At 39.1% G+C, this 15,750-nt stretch overlaps 3 protein-coding genes and 1 long non-coding RNA gene across 4 annotated transcripts; all 4 read right to left on the bottom strand.

The window, feature by feature from the left end:
• Positions 1 to 2,954: 2,954 nt before the first annotated feature.
• Positions 2,955 to 4,873, bottom strand: LOC124198171. Its single transcript, XM_046593874.1, has 7 exons — positions 4,815 to 4,873; positions 4,473 to 4,722; positions 4,330 to 4,401; positions 4,089 to 4,256; positions 3,892 to 3,996; positions 3,678 to 3,827; positions 2,955 to 3,591 (listed from the first exon to the last, which is right to left on the bottom strand). Exons 1-7 carry the CDS (start codon positions 4,824 to 4,826, stop codon positions 3,152 to 3,154), a joined length of 1,197 nt encoding a protein of 398 aa, XP_046449830.1. The 5' UTR covers positions 4,827 to 4,873; the 3' UTR covers positions 2,955 to 3,151.
• A 1,715-nt stretch (positions 4,874 to 6,588) lies between these two features.
• LOC124198172 lies at positions 6,589 to 8,146 on the bottom strand. Its single transcript, XM_046593876.1, has 6 exons — positions 8,001 to 8,146; positions 7,864 to 7,935; positions 7,606 to 7,782; positions 7,415 to 7,519; positions 7,183 to 7,340; positions 6,589 to 7,121 (listed from the first exon to the last, which is right to left on the bottom strand). The coding sequence occupies exons 3-6, from the start codon at positions 7,733 to 7,735 to the stop codon at positions 7,107 to 7,109; spliced, it is 408 nt and encodes a 135-aa protein (XP_046449832.1). The 5' UTR covers positions 7,736 to 7,782; positions 7,864 to 7,935; positions 8,001 to 8,146; the 3' UTR covers positions 6,589 to 7,106.
• LOC124197766 lies at positions 6,682 to 7,029 on the bottom strand. Its single transcript, XM_046593310.1, has one exon. The coding sequence runs from the start codon at positions 7,027 to 7,029 to the stop codon at positions 6,682 to 6,684; it is 348 nt and encodes a 115-aa protein (XP_046449266.1).
• A 3,845-nt stretch (positions 8,147 to 11,991) lies between the features above and the next one.
• Positions 11,992 to 15,276, bottom strand: LOC124197437. Its single transcript, XR_006876142.1, has 4 exons — positions 14,069 to 15,276; positions 13,668 to 14,014; positions 13,377 to 13,605; positions 11,992 to 13,305 (listed from the first exon to the last, which is right to left on the bottom strand). It is a non-coding gene; the product is annotated as an uncharacterized LOC124197437 (long non-coding RNA).
• Positions 15,277 to 15,750: the final 474 nt, after the last annotated feature.

Here is a 15,750-nt window from a genome sequence, read left to right as displayed (position 1 = left end):
CCACACAATCAAACCATCTGCCCTCTCTAGCTTAGGTAACATGGTTTAAATTAATTAATCAGTTGGCAGCAATAAATTTTAACCGGCGTTCAAGATGGATATCGAAAGATATTGAGCTGTTTATTTGATTGATAATTACAACAGTGCTTCATTTACAGACCGCCTAATAGAACTTTAGCTTGTGCACGGTTTATATTTACTACAATTAATCTAATTGGCAAAAGCACAGCGAAGCAATGACGTCATTGGGAAACAGCAAAGGGCCTTTCGTTTCACAACCTATTGGATACATTTTTCCCTCACAGTTTCTTTCGGTTGTGGGACACAATAATAGTAATTTTAGTTTGTTAGTCTAGCAATTTACATTTATGGCAATTAGCTTGCGATGTAATTCTTTTTTGATCTTCAATTTCGAGTTTTGGCTGTATAAGCGAGTATATTGGATAGACCAAAGTTAATAAGACCAGCATTTGAGCAATACCTAATATGATTTTGTTAAACAAGTCTCAGAAATCAAGATGTGCGTTTTGACTGGGAACTTCGAAATTTTTTGCCTAGAATGAAAGTGATCTTTTTAAAATTTATCACAGGATTTCACAGACCCACCATGCATCACATTCCAGTTATCAAGCACAAAAATTCGCCATCACAGGTTATCCTGTTCGATCCTGTAATATAAAGTGAGTGTGCCACCTCTTTATTTCTGGCTTAGCTTGTTGAGCTGTTAGACTGCTCGATTAGGTCGTTATGTGTGATGAAGTGGTTACTGAAAACTTTCAAAAACTACTATCGCCTTTCAATTTTTAAACCAGGGTGACATCCATAGCTGAAGGATTTCGCAATAATCACAACCCATGCCGCAACTTGGTTTTTCCATCCGATCCTTATCCGTTTGGCTGGGACTCTCTAACAGCTGATTTCACAAAAGAACGAAAAAATAATAAGGTCAAAAGTAGAAAAGAACAATTCAAAATGGTTGCGATTTTTCCGTTGGAGCCGGGAATGGTATGTTCTTTGTTCTTTTATTCTGTCTACTGTTTTGTTGATTTCATTTATAACTTCGTCCCCTTTTGATTCTTTCGTGAATTGGGATGGGTAATCAAAAATAAAATTTACGCCTATCCCTTCCTGTTGCGTTAAAAAAAGTATTACTTCAAGGTTAAATTTGTATTCTGAAGTTTTCGGGGCTTAAGAATTTAGTTTGATTCATGCCATTGTTGTGATGAGAACTGTCTTAAAATTTCAAGTGAGTCGATGTCATGTACGTGTTTTTATCTGCTTGTCTTTGATAGACATTGTAACGACCTCTCCATCTCGCGGAGAGCGGGTTGTACAAATAACACAAGCGAATAAATGACACTCGGGGCTACCCACAATTGCTGAATGTATTCTGGATTTCTAAGCTAAGAGTACATAAACGAGATAAAGAGTTAAACGCAGGACATACCTATACTGCCGGAAGCTGATGACACCGGAAGGGAAAGGTAGTAGAGTGAGAACACGGCACAAAGAATACACGGACGATAATTGCACGGCGGCAGACGTGCGTACACACACGGCACAATAAGCGCAAATAAGCACACAAACAGACACGGAGGTAAAGAAATAGAAATAGGGAAAGATAACTCGTAATTGGCACTGAACTGGGTTAACTGAAGAAGAATGGGGAAAAATGAAAGGAGTCGATAAGTAACTAGCTAATCAGAAATTAGGAAGAGCTCTACGAACTGGTCGGAGAGTCGAACGAGACTAACTAACTGTTCGTCGCACATTTGCGACGAAACTTTGCATACAGCTGGGCCCATCTGGTCCAGCGACAAAGGCACATTATTCACTAATAATCGCCCTGTGTAAAGGGTACCCCCAAATACGTTGACGTGTGAAACGATCACTTGTCAATATTATTCTGGGGTAGGCCTAACACTATGGGAACTAACACATTAACACACAATTTATGGGTGGCTCTAATTCTAAAGTGGTTATAATATTACTGGCGCCGGACGGCGTCAGGTTGCAGTATCTTCCGCTGTTGCGGAGCGACGCTTCGTTACAACATCGACAGTTAGAAAGTGTAACAATCTGTAGCAGAACAACTGCAGCGCGTTACTTCCAGTCAACTGTGTCCAATCGTCCCGTGTATAAATTCTGACCGGATTAATCTCACATGGCTGTCACGATGGCCTAGGCAATGTCGAAGTGTTGATAGGTACCAACTGTAAAGGATTTCGTCGTGGGTACTCCGTCGGGGAGTAACGCACGCAAATCCACTGGGGACCGGAAACGGAGGTAAGACGGAAGTTCGAATTTCGAACAGACAATGTTTCTATGCATACTTAACCACTTAACTACTTTAGTTAGGGAATTATTGTAGCGTGGTTGATTAGTACACATTTGTAAGCTTTCTCTACTTTTTTATCTGGTCTTTTTTACGTCACTTTTTACGGTATTACTGACGTAAAAAGAATTAAGCTTCTGTCGAGTTTATTATTCATTTTAATTTCATGGTCAAACAATTATTGAACAAACTTATGGAAGTTTCAACGTTTGTTTGCTTCTTGTTTTTTCAAGATTCGAAATTTGGCGTCGAACTTGGATCAAATGAGCAGACAAGTGGATAGACAGTTTTCATAATTTGTAACCTTAAATATTTAAAATACGTCCCGTGAACCGGTTTTGTTTCCGGACAAGACGTCAAGACCAGATTCCTTTTTTAAGCAGTTCGGCAGGACAGGAAATATGATCTTAATTATTATAATTGTTTTTTTTCTGATCACTTTCCTTTGTAAGGAAATGTGTCCTTTTGCTTCATGCATTGAAGAACTATTTTCTCTGTACCACCAGCAACGAGAGGGACGTTTGTGCTTTTTCTTTTTTGTCCTGTGCTTTTTTGATCAAATTTGCACAGGGCCGTTCCTTCTACTGGAAGATAAGAGCACAGGGGATAGGGCTCTGTATAATAAATCAGGCACTTAGCGACACATTGCTTTATTTTGTAATCAATCCCAATTCAATTTGAACACAATATTCACCATTTGCCAAAAACATAAAGTCCTCTTCGGTACCCCGATATTGTTTCACAAGAAAAAGTGTAAAAACTGGGTCGTCTTTTCAAAGTTTTTAATTCTTCGGTTCTTGTTTCGTTCGTTACAAACTATGGAAGGATTTCTTCCTCTAGTAGCTGGCCAATAAAATTGGTATAATGATTTTCGTTATCAAGAATTGCTCCTTCCAGTAACATCAGTCTAATTTGGTCTCCTTTTGCAAGTTCCAAATTGGCTTGCAGTGAAAATGTCTGGTGCGTTATTCCTCCATATGCTTGCCCTATCCTTGACCAATCTACTGTTGCAGTTTTCAATTGCATCTCGACTCTTGCAACTACATGTATCTCGCCAATACCCGAATAAATAAACAAGTATTTGCCGGGTTTAGGAGTGACGAATATTCCGGTAACGCTCATGGCATTCCCCACGTTCAATCTCAACAAATCGAATGGAATAACGGTATTACGGGTGGTGTAGGGAGAGCTTCTTTGGGCGTGAAAATAAACAGACGATGTTTTAACGTCGACGTGGCCAATCACTTTTTGAAAACCTAACCACAGAAATTGCAAGTTATTGCGTAAAAATTAACTGTTTTATTTTTCACTTGCGTGAAATAGCTACTATTTTCCTATGCACCTGTATCGTTGATTGTTTTTGTGAAATCGCAGTAGACGTTATCGACTGTTTTGTCTCCCATGACTGAGAACAATCCGCTTTTCCGGTGGCCAATTTTCTGAAGATCGTCACAAGATTTGGGCATTCGACCGATGCTGGAGGCAGCGTTGGCTGGCAAAGAAGTCAAAATTTAGTTGAATAAAGTGAAAAGTGCGTTACCATTGATTTTCGTTACCATTCAACTCTTTTTTCATAGCTTCGAATGAGGACAACACATGGGTAAACTCAGTCTTTACGCTTTCGACGACATTAAGCATGGTTTCCATTTTGGCTTGTGAAGCTGTTAACGCATTTTGTGCATTGAAAAATTAATATAATTATATTTCATATTCTATTAGCTATTCTTTCATTGTCGCTAACGTTAATCTTTACATTTCAATTCTTTCTTTAGGCTTTCGACGCGTGATGCATGTGTTTCGTCCAAACGCTGCGTAGTGTGTGCCAAATCGGTTTTAGTGATCATCTCTTTTTTCAAATTTTCGACCGTGGCCATAGCATTTGCCAAAATTTGAATTGATGTTGAATTAAATTGTGAATTCTCTAAGAAAACAATGGAGGTATTTCAAATTTTCAGTTATTCTTCGTTTTATTAGTGAAAATGATAAAAAATCACCTTTCAATTTATTCAGTTCCTTTTTCACAGTTTCGACTTCGGAATGTGTGTGTACCAAATCGGCTTTGGTGGCTGAAAATAGTTTATAGCGTAATTTATCCGAATTACCATTATTGACTGTTTTGTTATGTTTTTGAACTTACTTTTCAAATCCCTTAGGCATGTTGTCAAAAGTACGACATGAGATCCTAGCGTGTTTTGCATACTGTGATCGTTGTAATTAGTGAATAGCTGCTGCTGATTTCCTGCTTTTTCATCAGTCGAGACCTTCTGGGTAGGCAGGTCCAGGGGAGTGTTGTAATGGTAGTAGAAGTAAGGGTTGGTCCAGGTGGTTGGTTGCTGGTCAGAGGCAGACAAACCGTAGGCCGTCAAGGAGACAAAGATCAAAATAATCTAAAAGGTGAATTGAGTGATCAATTCAAACAACGGCATGTACGAATAGAATTAGGATAGCATAACAAATCGATGATTAATTTTTTAATTACCGTTTGCTTCATCGCTGCGATTTTTGTAGTGGATCGTAGTTTTTATGGCGACGAATGATGGAAACTGAGTAAACGGTCGTCCTTTAAATAGTGCAGATTTTGCATTGCCTTGTGGTTGCCTCCGGGTAATTTTCTATTTAATCGGGAAATCAGATCAACTGAAGGTGAAAAAGTTTGCGTTTTTGCTCGTACTCATTCAACTCATTTGCAAAATAAAATGGAAAAATTTATTGATTTACTGATGCCCTTGTGCATTCAATAACTCTTGAATTTGTCCACACCCGATTTATTTTATATGGAACGAAAGTTATTTAAATTTAACTGAATCGGTCCTTTTAAGGGACGCATGAAGTTGTGTACTGGTCGATACATCTTCTAGTGTCATCTGCAGTCTTCGTGACCTGTCTGATCTTCGTGTTTTTGTTCAGTATATCGTCACTATCATTTGTTGATTGCCTTGACGAATAAACTTGTTTTTTTTATTTTTTCGGATAACCTGCTGAATGTCATGAAATTTATTTGCTTCTATATAGTAGCAGGTGAGCGCCCATTTAGATGAGGATTACTTTCTTTGAATTCGTATCATGATCATAGATTCTCATTGATGGAAAATATTGTGTGCCCTGTACGAATAGTTTCAATAACGATGGATAAAGAAGAAGAAGGCCAGGAAAATTGGGAGGGGGAGAGTTTTCGTTTTGGTTAATCTATTAATAGTGGGAGTTTGTCGTTTTGTTGAGTTTTGCCTATTTAGAAGATACGGAGTTGTATCAGTAGAATCAATAAGTGTTAAAGAAACAACAAATACCTTTTTCCTAATTTTTAATGGCGTCGGTAAATGAACTATAATGATATCTTTCTCGATAAGAGATATCAACGACATTGGTGTACACTTCCATATTGAGAACTAGTGATCGCGTGTGGAGTTGATGGAGACGAATAAATGTTGAAACATTTCCAACCTTTTTGGGTTATCTCTACCGGGAACTAATTCCCCGTGTGAGCAGGAGCTGATGCTTGTTGAGTGAAGGTGGTTGAGTTTGTAGATTTCAGGTTCTTTCCGAATTAATTAAAACCAAAAAAAAGATGTTTTTAGAGTCAAAGAATTCAATATCGCGCTGATTAACCCAATGTCATTTACGTACAACTTTTCCTTTTCGTTCTCCTTTTACGGTATAGTTATTCCATCTTCCTTCCCTCTACTAGCTCATTTCCATCTTGTGCTTTTTTCAAACTCCTTATTTGAACTTGATGTCTATAATGTTTTTCACAAAGCCAAGGTGGCGTCTTAATCCACTTTCTGCATTATCTGTATGACAATAAGTTATTTATAATGAAGTCATTTACCGTTAAATTATTTCGTTTCTGGCATTGTAGAGTCTTTCACAGTGTCCGTTATTGCCATCTACATTTTGATAATTTACCTTATTTTCTCGTCGCTCCGTTCTATTGTCTTCTCCAAATATGAGGAAGAACCGGTTCACGTTTAAACATAATCTCGGATCAATTTGACTGCATATTCATTGGGGCTTTTTTAATCTTTCATTTCCGTGACTCTGTGAGCCTATTGTTTCCTACGCTTTTCCTTTAACATTACGTTACAAAATTGTTCGAAGAAAGCAATGTTCAAAAAGAGAAAGAAAACGTAGTGAAGAAAGAGAGGAATGTTCTGTTCAACTTGTTTTTGAACTTAACAGTACTATTATTTTCATGATTATCATTAATTTGTCATAATTAATAACAATGACACCTTTGCTTATCCCGTTTTTATTCCAAATCCAGTTAACACAACATTCGCCATATGCATAATGCACTGAAACTGATTTGCCTTTCAGAATTAAGTGTTTCTGGCTTTGATTGTTTAAGCTTAATGAAGGATGTCTTCCTCGAGTACCTGACCAACGAAACTGATATAGTGAATCGTGGTATCATGAATTGCTCCGGCTGCTAGCAGTAATCTTATTTGATCGCCTTTAGCAAGATCTAACGTGGCTTGCAATGAATATGTTTGATATCCGGGCGTACCATACGCCTGTCTCACTCTTGACCAATCCGCTGTTGCAGTTTTCACTTGCATTTCGACGTTTGCAGCTTTATGTTCTTCAGTTAGACCCGAAAGAGCGAAAAAGTATTTTCCGGTTTTGGGAGCGACGAATATTCCGGTAGTGCTCATCGCATTCCCCACGTTCAATCTCAGCAAATCGAATGGAACCATTGTATGAATCCTGACGTGGAAGGAGTATTTTTGGGCGTGAAAATAAACAGGTGTTGTTTTAACGTCAAAGTGGCCGATCACCTTTTGAAAACCTAACAACAGAAATTACAAGTTATATTACGCGCGAATGGAAAAAAACAAACTGGGCCATACCTGTGTTGTTGGTTGGTTACGTGAAATCGCAGTAGACGTTGTCGACTGTTTTGTTCCCCATGACTGAGAACAATCCGCTTTTCCGTGGCCAATTTTCTGCAGATCGTCACAAGATTTGGGCATTCGACCGATGGTGGAAGCGCTAGAAACAACGTTCGCTGGCAAAAAAATTATGATTAATTTCAATCTTCCTGTTCACCAGTCTTAAAAACTCTGCATTGTTTTACGATACCATTCATCTCTATTTTCAAATTTTCATATGCAGTCGTAACGTGTGTCAACTCAGTTTTTACTCTTTCTACGGCAGTGTGTTTTTGTGTCACATCGGCTTGCGTAGCTATTAATTAAGCGCATAGAGAAATTGATGTAATAACGTCGAATTTTTTAATAATTTCATCTTTTCAAAATGTTTCAGCAAATTACCTTTTAACTCGTTCTTTACACTTTCAACGCGTGATGTATGAGTTTCTTCCAAGCGCTGTGTAGTCTGCGCCAAATCGGTTTTGGTGACCATACCAGACATCTCTTGTTTCATATATTCAACCGTTGCCATAACATTTGCCAAAAGTTGAGTTGATGTCGAGTTAAATTGGGAATTATCTTATAAAATCAATAGGGTTATTTCAGATCTTTAATCCTTCTTTGTTTATAAATGAATATGTAGGCCTAATAAGAAATCACCTTTCAACTCTTTCAACTCCTTTTTCACAGTTTCAACCTCGGTATGCGTGTGTATCAAATCAGCTTTCGTGGCTGAAAATAGTTTTTCACGCATTAGATTTGAATTACCGTTACAGCCTATTTTATTTTGAACTTACTTTTCAAATCCCTTAGGCATGTTGTTAATAGTACGACATGGGATCCTAGCGTGTTTTGGATACTGTGATCGTTGTAATTAGTGAATAGCTGCTGCTGATTTCCTGCTTTTTCATGGGCCGAGACTGTTAGGTTCCGTCCCGGTGGAATGAAGCCACCGTAATTTTATTGAAGGGCTGACACGGGAGGGAACAACCTTATCCAAGGGAAGCGTACAGCAGACTGCCGTTGCCGGCCACTCTAGTCAGGGAGGGTAGGAACCGACACGCCACCTTTCATGACTCGTACATAACAGAGACCTTCTGGGTAGGCAGAGCCGGTGCTGGGGTGTTGTAATGGTAGTAAAAGTAAGGGATGGTCCAGGTGGTAGGTTGCTGGGCAGAGGACGTTGAACCGTAGGCCGTCAATGACACAAAGATTAAAATAATCTAAATGAAAATTTAATGGGCAATTCAAACAATTAAAAGATCAGCAAAATAAATAAACTATGATTAGGTAACTTACCGTTTGCTTCATGGTTACTATGGCTGCGACAGTACGATGCTTGAACTGGATCGTAGATTTTGTCACGAATGATGGAAAACTGAGGAAATGGTCGTGCTTTATATAGTGCGGATCTTGCATTGCCGTGCGGTTGCCTCAGGGTAATTTGCATTTTTAAATGGAAAATAGACCAACTGAAAGTGAAGAATTTCGTCTTTTCGCTCCTACTCATCTAACTAATTTGCAAAATAAGTAAAATGGATAAAGTGATTTACTGATGTCCTATTCAGTAATTATTTTGTGTGTCCATGTCCATTTTTTCTTTAAAGGTAACCAAATGTGTTCAAATTCAGTGAAATTCAGCTTGATTGTTCTGTATAAGGTCCAAATGAAGTGATGTACTGATGAATACTATTTTCAAGATAGAGAGCAGAATCAATAAAAGCGTAAAGGAATCATGAATTAACTTTCAACTTAATCCTCAAGGGTGTTAGTAAATGAACCAAAAGAATATCTTTTCCCAATAGAATGCCAACGATATTGGTATACAACTCCATTTTGAGAACTAGCGACCACGTGTAAAGTTGACTGAGACGAGTGACTGATGAAATCTTCCCAACCTTTTTGGGTTATCTTGCATGACTGGGAACAAAAGGAACAAAGTGCAAAATCTGATGCAATGATTATTTAGGATTCAAGTTTTTTATGAATTGAATCCAATAAAAGTTTTTTTTAAATTAAACGAATTTAATATCGGCGATATTAAATTCAAGCATTAATGAAATCAATGTGATATTATATCGCATTGATCAACCCATTAAGGTTGTTGATTTACCTTCATGGTCATCATCAGCTTCATTTTGCTGTCTTGGTGTCTTGATTCGGAGTTTCAAGTTCAACTTGATTGTTCCGTTTAAAGGACGAAAGGAGTTGTGCACTAATCGATGCATCTTCAGGTATCATTAGCAGTTCTCGTGACTTGCTTGATCTTGTTTCTGTGCTGCATTCCGTCGCCACTATCATGTGTGGCCTGCCTTGACGAAGCAACTTTTTTTAATAACTTCCTGACATTCACAACATTGATTGACCGATTAATCCGTAGCACTTAAGCGCCAATAAAAAAAAGAATAATTTTGAAGTTCTTATTATAACAGGTTCTAATATTTTGATTCCCATTAGTGGAAATATGTACTGAAGTGTATTGCTGAGAAAATAAGTGAGAAATATTACTTCACATTTCCATATTGAGAACTAGTGATGGCGTGTGAAGTTGGAAGAGACGAGTGGCTGATGAAATATTCCCAACTGTTTTTTTGGATTTATCTTGACCAGGAACTAGTTCCAGTGAGTGGAAAAGGAATTCAATTTCCAGGTTTTTCATTTATTTTCTTTGATTCCTTCCCCGTCCACCCCTTTTCGTACATTTTCATCTTCATTTTTCCAACTTCCTTGTTTCAAGTTAATGTCCATTGTTTTTAACATCAGACATCATCCATCATTTTTAAAGAGATGTCGTTTATCTCTTTCTTTAACAGAATAACTGTGTTAAACTTAAATAAAATATTCAAAAAGGAGGTAGCCGCTAGATAGTCGATAATAAACCTGTTTCTTGGCCCAAATCTGGCTAGCCAAACTATTCTGCTTTGACCTTATTGATGATGTGTTAAATAAGAAAAACCAAAAACGCCTTCCAAATGAATGCACCAGTCAAATTTTTGGATCGAGGAATTTTTTGTTCACAGTATTTTTTTTTGTTGGAGGTTTTATCGCATTGCAACTTATTCTTAGGAACTTTTAACCTAAGTGTTAATTTGGTTATTTTTTTACGAAATTGCCGCTGAAAGGCAGAAACAGAATAAAACGACATGTGAACATGCTCAATAACGACATCTATCGTTGGCTATTAAAAACACGTCTAATCTTGTCTGCAAAATTGCAAAGCTGCAATAAAGACACGTTATAAAATATAAACAAAACCAAACGTAACGTCTTAACGCAAGACTGTGTGTGCAACTTGCAAACATGCTGCAAGCATGAAGTGAAATATATAAATATGTACTAAATCGGTATCGACTGGCACTAGAAGAAAAATCAAGGTAATCCAGCGTTAGGACTTTGTTTATGTTAAAGGTTATGGATGACACCAGATTTAAACTTCTTTGGACATATTTTTCATCCCAGTGGTCCCAGTGGATCATAAAACAGATCGTTTTAACAAATTATTTATCTGTAGGAGACTTATAGCATGTTATAGACCAGGAGTAAGCCTACTTATGTTTCTTGATATTGGGTTGGAGGTGCTCAGTTTCTAGTATGGTAATAATCTTTTGTCATGTTTCGCTAATTATTCCAATCTAACAAACTTTTTTTTTAAATAGATGTAGAGGGGAGCGGGGCTATTCCGGACGGGGGCTATTTCGGACAACCGCCTTTTCGACCTGTTAGAAATCAAATAAGGAAATAATTTGTTACCAACTGATGCATAACCGTGTGAGGTATTTGTATGCCAAGTTTGGTAAAAAAAATAATAAGTTCTAGAGTTATTTAAGAAAATATGATTTTTCCAAAGCAATTTTTCTGATTTTTTTACTTGCATTGCAAATTTTAACATTTAAAAAATTGAAAATCTAGTCAAACTATATATCAATGAAAAGCCCATTCAATTATCTTTAAAAGTGTATCAAGTTTTTGTTTGTGTGTTTTATCGTTCATTCACAATAAACAGGCCAGTCCATTCAAATGGCCAGAAAAATAGATCTCCATTGCTTTTTTTCAAAATCGGCCGCTAGATGGCGTGGCGAAATGACGTCTGTCAATGGCGAAAATCTTCAGAAAATGAGGAAACATTTTCAAGATTTTCAATTGCCAATATCTCTGCTAATAACCGTTTAAAATAAAAACGGGGCAAGATGTCTCTGGAGGGGGACAAAATCTTTTATTCTAAACAATTAGATTTTTTTAAAGGTCTGGTTTGCCCGAAAACTAATGTCAAAAATCAGAAAAAACACTACAATTTCTGGGGGGTCCCTTTTTTTGTAAAATAACTTAAACCCCCCCCCCCCCCCGTAGCCTAATTTGCATATGGCTCTACGGAGCGTTCCCAAACTTAGGGCTCGAGTTAAAAGTGACCCTGCCCTTGATAGGAAAAATCTTGAAAAAAAATCGGCGTAATGCTACCCATAATGGCTACGGCCAAAAAAAAATTCGTCGCAATCCGACGAAAATTGGATTTTTTGTGAACGCCGAGAAAAACGCCTTTTTCCATAAGGTTCTCTCGCGCGTTCCCAAACTTTAGTAGGTACTGTAAGTGTTTTTAATCTGCGTTTCTTTGATCTTACACATCGCAATAGAAAGGTGCGACCACCTTTAGCAGAACAACTGCATCGCGTTTTTTCGCAATCTACTGTGTCCTATCGTCCCGTGCAAAAATTCTTAACGAATTCATCTCATGGCTGCCACGATGGCCTAGGTAGCTGTCGACGTGTTGCTGTGGAGACACCTGCTACCTTCGACACTGGCTACCTGGGGGGTCGACACTGGCTACCTCAACACTGGCTACCCCACACTGGCTACCCATACGGCCGACACTCGCTACCCCAACACTGGCTACCCAACACTGGCTACCCCCCCATTTTGCTACCCCTTGAAAACGGTAGTTAAACAGAAAACTCCCCTTGCCTTGTGTGTTGTGGCCGGCTGATTATAGAGTAGTCTAACGTCCGAAGGTGCCAGTTCGATGAAATTGTGAAAAATCGATTGGCCACGAACCAGTAACAGTTCTTGCATGACGGCTTACGGAGTTTCGCCCGTTTCAGTTTTAGTTTTTAATTTTCCCATTTCAGTCGTCTTCAGTTGCTATTCTTAATTAAATAACTACATTCCTTAGGTATCAGGTAATCTTTTAAGATTTATTTCCCCTCGATAGTCATTGTAGTTTATCCGCCCATTCGACGGCCGCCAACTCAAGCTCGACAATAGCGTAGCGTGTCTCCGGATCGGTGCACCAACGGTAATTGCATTCGACGAGCTTCCAGATTGTGCCGTGCCGTTGCAGCAGGGTGTTGCCCAATCCGTCTTTGATTGACGCGTCCGTCTGCAGCATAGTTTCCAGCTGCGGGTCGAACTGCGTGAGGACTGATAGGCGCCTTTTTTACGTCCTGGGACGCTTCCTCGTGGTCTGGGGTCCAGATGAATGGGTTGGACGTGCGTAGCAGTGGGAGGAGCGGTTCTTTCAACCCGCTTATGGAGCTGGAAAAACCGGCGGGCTGTTCCACCAGGCCTTAAAATGAGCGGAGTCCGGTGATGTCCTGTGGCCGTGGAAAATCGGCGATTGCCTTTAATTTGTCGGGATCCGCGCCGATGCCGCCGCGCTGGATGATGTAGCCGACCCATTTCACGCGCTCCTGAGCAAAGAAGAATTTTTTGGATTAAAAGTGAAGCCGGCGTCGCGTGCCGCTTGGAGCACAGAGCAGACGCCTTGCACGTGGGCAGGGAAGGAGCGATCGAAGCGCAACAGGTCGTCCACGACGTGCATGGTGTTGGATAGGTGGCTGAAAGCGGTTTCGGCTCGGCGATTAAACTCGTCGCTGCTGCAACTCAGCCCCATGGACGCTCACAAGTACTTATACCGACCCCCACGTCACAACAACTCCCGAATTGTTAGTTCGCCATTTTGAAGAAGAGTAGCGTTCCTGGCTATATTTCTGTTTCGTTTTCTCTGGGCCCTTGTAGATCCACGGCCAATCTCTTCTCACTCAATCTCTTCTCCGGCCTCGGCGGCTTAAAAATCACGGGATTTGGACTCCTCTGCTTCTTTAATTTCATCTAATGAAAACAGTTGATGGTAAAATTTAGTTTTTCTATTATTACAGCAACATAATTAATTGCACTCTTACCAATTAAATCCCAAGCGTTGAGGTGGGAGGTGACACAACGTTTATTGAACCACCGGTGCCAAGCTTCCACGAAATTGATTGTCCGGTTTTCCCTTCCATGGCAGCTGAAGCGTTCCGGGATCACAGTACCTATCCAATAGCCGGTTCAGTAGGCGTAGAGTTCGGCAATCGCGTGTTGAGTTTCTCAAGATTCTCGCAGCAAACGCCGACGATGACTACGCCGTATATCCTACAAAATTGAAATTTAACATTTAACCCCATTTCTTGATTTGTTGATTAACGACAAATTACTTCAAAACCTTCGTAGATTCTATTTGGAGGTAAAAGAGCAAGGCCGATAATTTCTTGGACTATATGGGCTACAACGCCACCATTCCGGTAGATTATGTTGAGGCCAAGATCCCCTGTTTTCTTTATTATGGCCTGCCCTTAATGGATCCAATATCCCCTTGATTCCGCTTCCAGGATGACATCCGGGACAGCTCCCATAATGGCAAGCTCGTAATCTGAAACTACGTCTGTTATTGTTATTTGGGCGTCCAAATCCGGTCTTGATACACACGGAGAATTAATCGCATAACGGCAGTGTAGAGAAGTCGTGTCTTCCTTGTCATTAACACCAATACACTTGGAAACGCCTAAAGAAGTATGTAAAATAATTTTTTTTACTCGATTTGAATCTTTATTGTTACCTTGTTATATGCTATCAAATGGATCGTTGGTAGCTGGGGGAAAATTCCCGGAACTGCATGAAATGTGGCATCGAGACACATTATAGTTGCTTCTCCAAGTTGGCCGAGAAGCATGAGAGAAAGGAAAACAAATGCAATTCCTGGATAATCTCCGTATATGTGAGTTCGCCCCCACTCCTTCGCTCTTTTCATTGTTTCCTATGTATCAAGTCCCATCTGTATCGATCTTCAAGTCCTTGATACATAGGAAACAGGGAAAAATTGAAGTAGTGGACAGAAAAGGGAGCGAAAAGCACATATACGGCAATCGGCAACGCCGAATAAAATGCCTGAAAAATGTGTCGAAATCCCCCATATCACAAAAATCGTGATAGCTCAGACATCTCAACGAATTAACAAAAATCATTTTGAATTCTGAAAGAGGGATGAAAGGGCTACATTTTGTATGAATTAGTTTTTTTAAGAGCTGAATATACGGCTAAAAGCGATGTAGTTTGAGGGGGAGACTTTGGGTCTTCGTGATTTTTCACGATTTTCAATCCCGATTATCTCGGGAACAAAACAAGATAAAAATCCCGACTTTATTCCGTTGGAATCGCCTTGCGATTCTGAGCAGAATAGACCTAGTCCTTTTTTTAGATTCCCTTTCCAGATTACGATCCGAATACGACCTCCGGAAAAAGGGGGTATTTCGGTCCGGTTGAGTGGGAGATTGCTTGTTAAATGCAAATAAAGAGCTTAAAAATACGGTTATAACGAACGATTTTTTACATCATGTCATACCGTATTTGGTTTTTAAAACGCGCCTTAAAAATGCAATTGATCATTGCAGCGAAACCGTTCTACATATGCGTATTTAATGCAAATTAATTGCGTCTATATTTTTCTCATATTCTTCATTCTTGAACCGTATTTTATCGTTACAAAGAGCATCCTCAAAATTAATGGAATAAGTTCTTCAAGAATTTACATATTTTAACGATAAAATAACCCCTTTTGATTATTTACGCAAAAATCATTCATTTTTTATGAATAACAAAATTTTGTACGGAAACAAGACGCATTCTAGGTGAGACCAAACCCATTTGGGACACCGGGCCATAGGGGAGAACGGGGCAATTGAGGTAGTGTGTAAGTTGGCACCCACCGTTTTTCGTCCTCCTGCGATCGAGGGATTGCATTTAAAAAATTCCCAGTTATAGTTTTTTTGCGCATCTTTAAAAAAAAATTACGGAAATAGTCAATGTAGTATGGAAACAACAACTAAAATAATTTTTTGGCCCTTAAATCGTGTCGTCCATTTCGTTTTCTTTTTTTCTTTTGTGGACTTCCCTAGTTAACTTAAAATTTATAAAAAATAAGTTTCTGAAAGGAAATTCTTTCCTCTTTTAGACACCAATTTTTATTCATTTTTATTAACAAAATTACTGCTTGAAAACGCAATAATAACAAAGAAACCTTTTTCTCGGGGCAACTTGTGTGGCTGGGTTAGATATGGGAGGGAAAATTTTTCGGAAAATTTAGTTGATGACGCCATCGCCAGGTGTTCTTTTAGCCCGTTAGAATAACATGGGCCGTCCTACCCCGCGTACATGAGCATGTTGCCCCCAACTCGACCCACCCTCCTGCATTTTCAAAGCGCTTTTGGTTTTAAACAAAGCAAATTGTCATAAACTAAAAAC

Source organism: Daphnia pulex, chromosome 7 (assembly GCF_021134715.1).
Source record: "Daphnia pulex isolate KAP4 chromosome 7, ASM2113471v1".
NCBI lineage: Eukaryota > Metazoa > Arthropoda > Branchiopoda > Diplostraca > Daphniidae > Daphnia > Daphnia pulex.
Note: the sequence above shows the minus strand (reverse complement) of the source record. Positions and strands in the feature narration are given on the sequence as shown.

Coding starts and splice junctions, on each gene's coding strand:
- LOC124198171 (XM_046593874.1), bottom strand. Junction 3,997..4,088: donor CCTAAAGAAAGAATTGAAAT/GTAAAGATTAAC, acceptor ATGCGTTAACAG/CTTCACAAGCCAAAATGGAA. Junction 3,592..3,677: donor AAAAACAATCAACGATACAG/GTGCATAGGAAA, acceptor TTCTGTGGTTAG/GTTTTCAAAAAGTGATTGGC.
- LOC124197766 (XM_046593310.1), bottom strand. CDS start 7,029: ATGGTTCCATTCGATTTGCTGAGATTGAACGTGGGGAATGCGATGAGC.
- LOC124198172 (XM_046593876.1), bottom strand. CDS start 7,735: ATGGCAACGGTTGAATATATGAAACAAGAGATGTCTGGTATGGTCACC. Junction 7,520..7,605: donor TGTAAAGAACGAGTTAAAAG/GTAATTTGCTGA, acceptor CTTAATTAATAG/CTACGCAAGCCGATGTGACA. Junction 7,341..7,414: donor TTTGAAAATAGAGATGAATG/GTATCGTAAAAC, acceptor TTTTTTTGCCAG/CGAACGTTGTTTCTAGCGCT.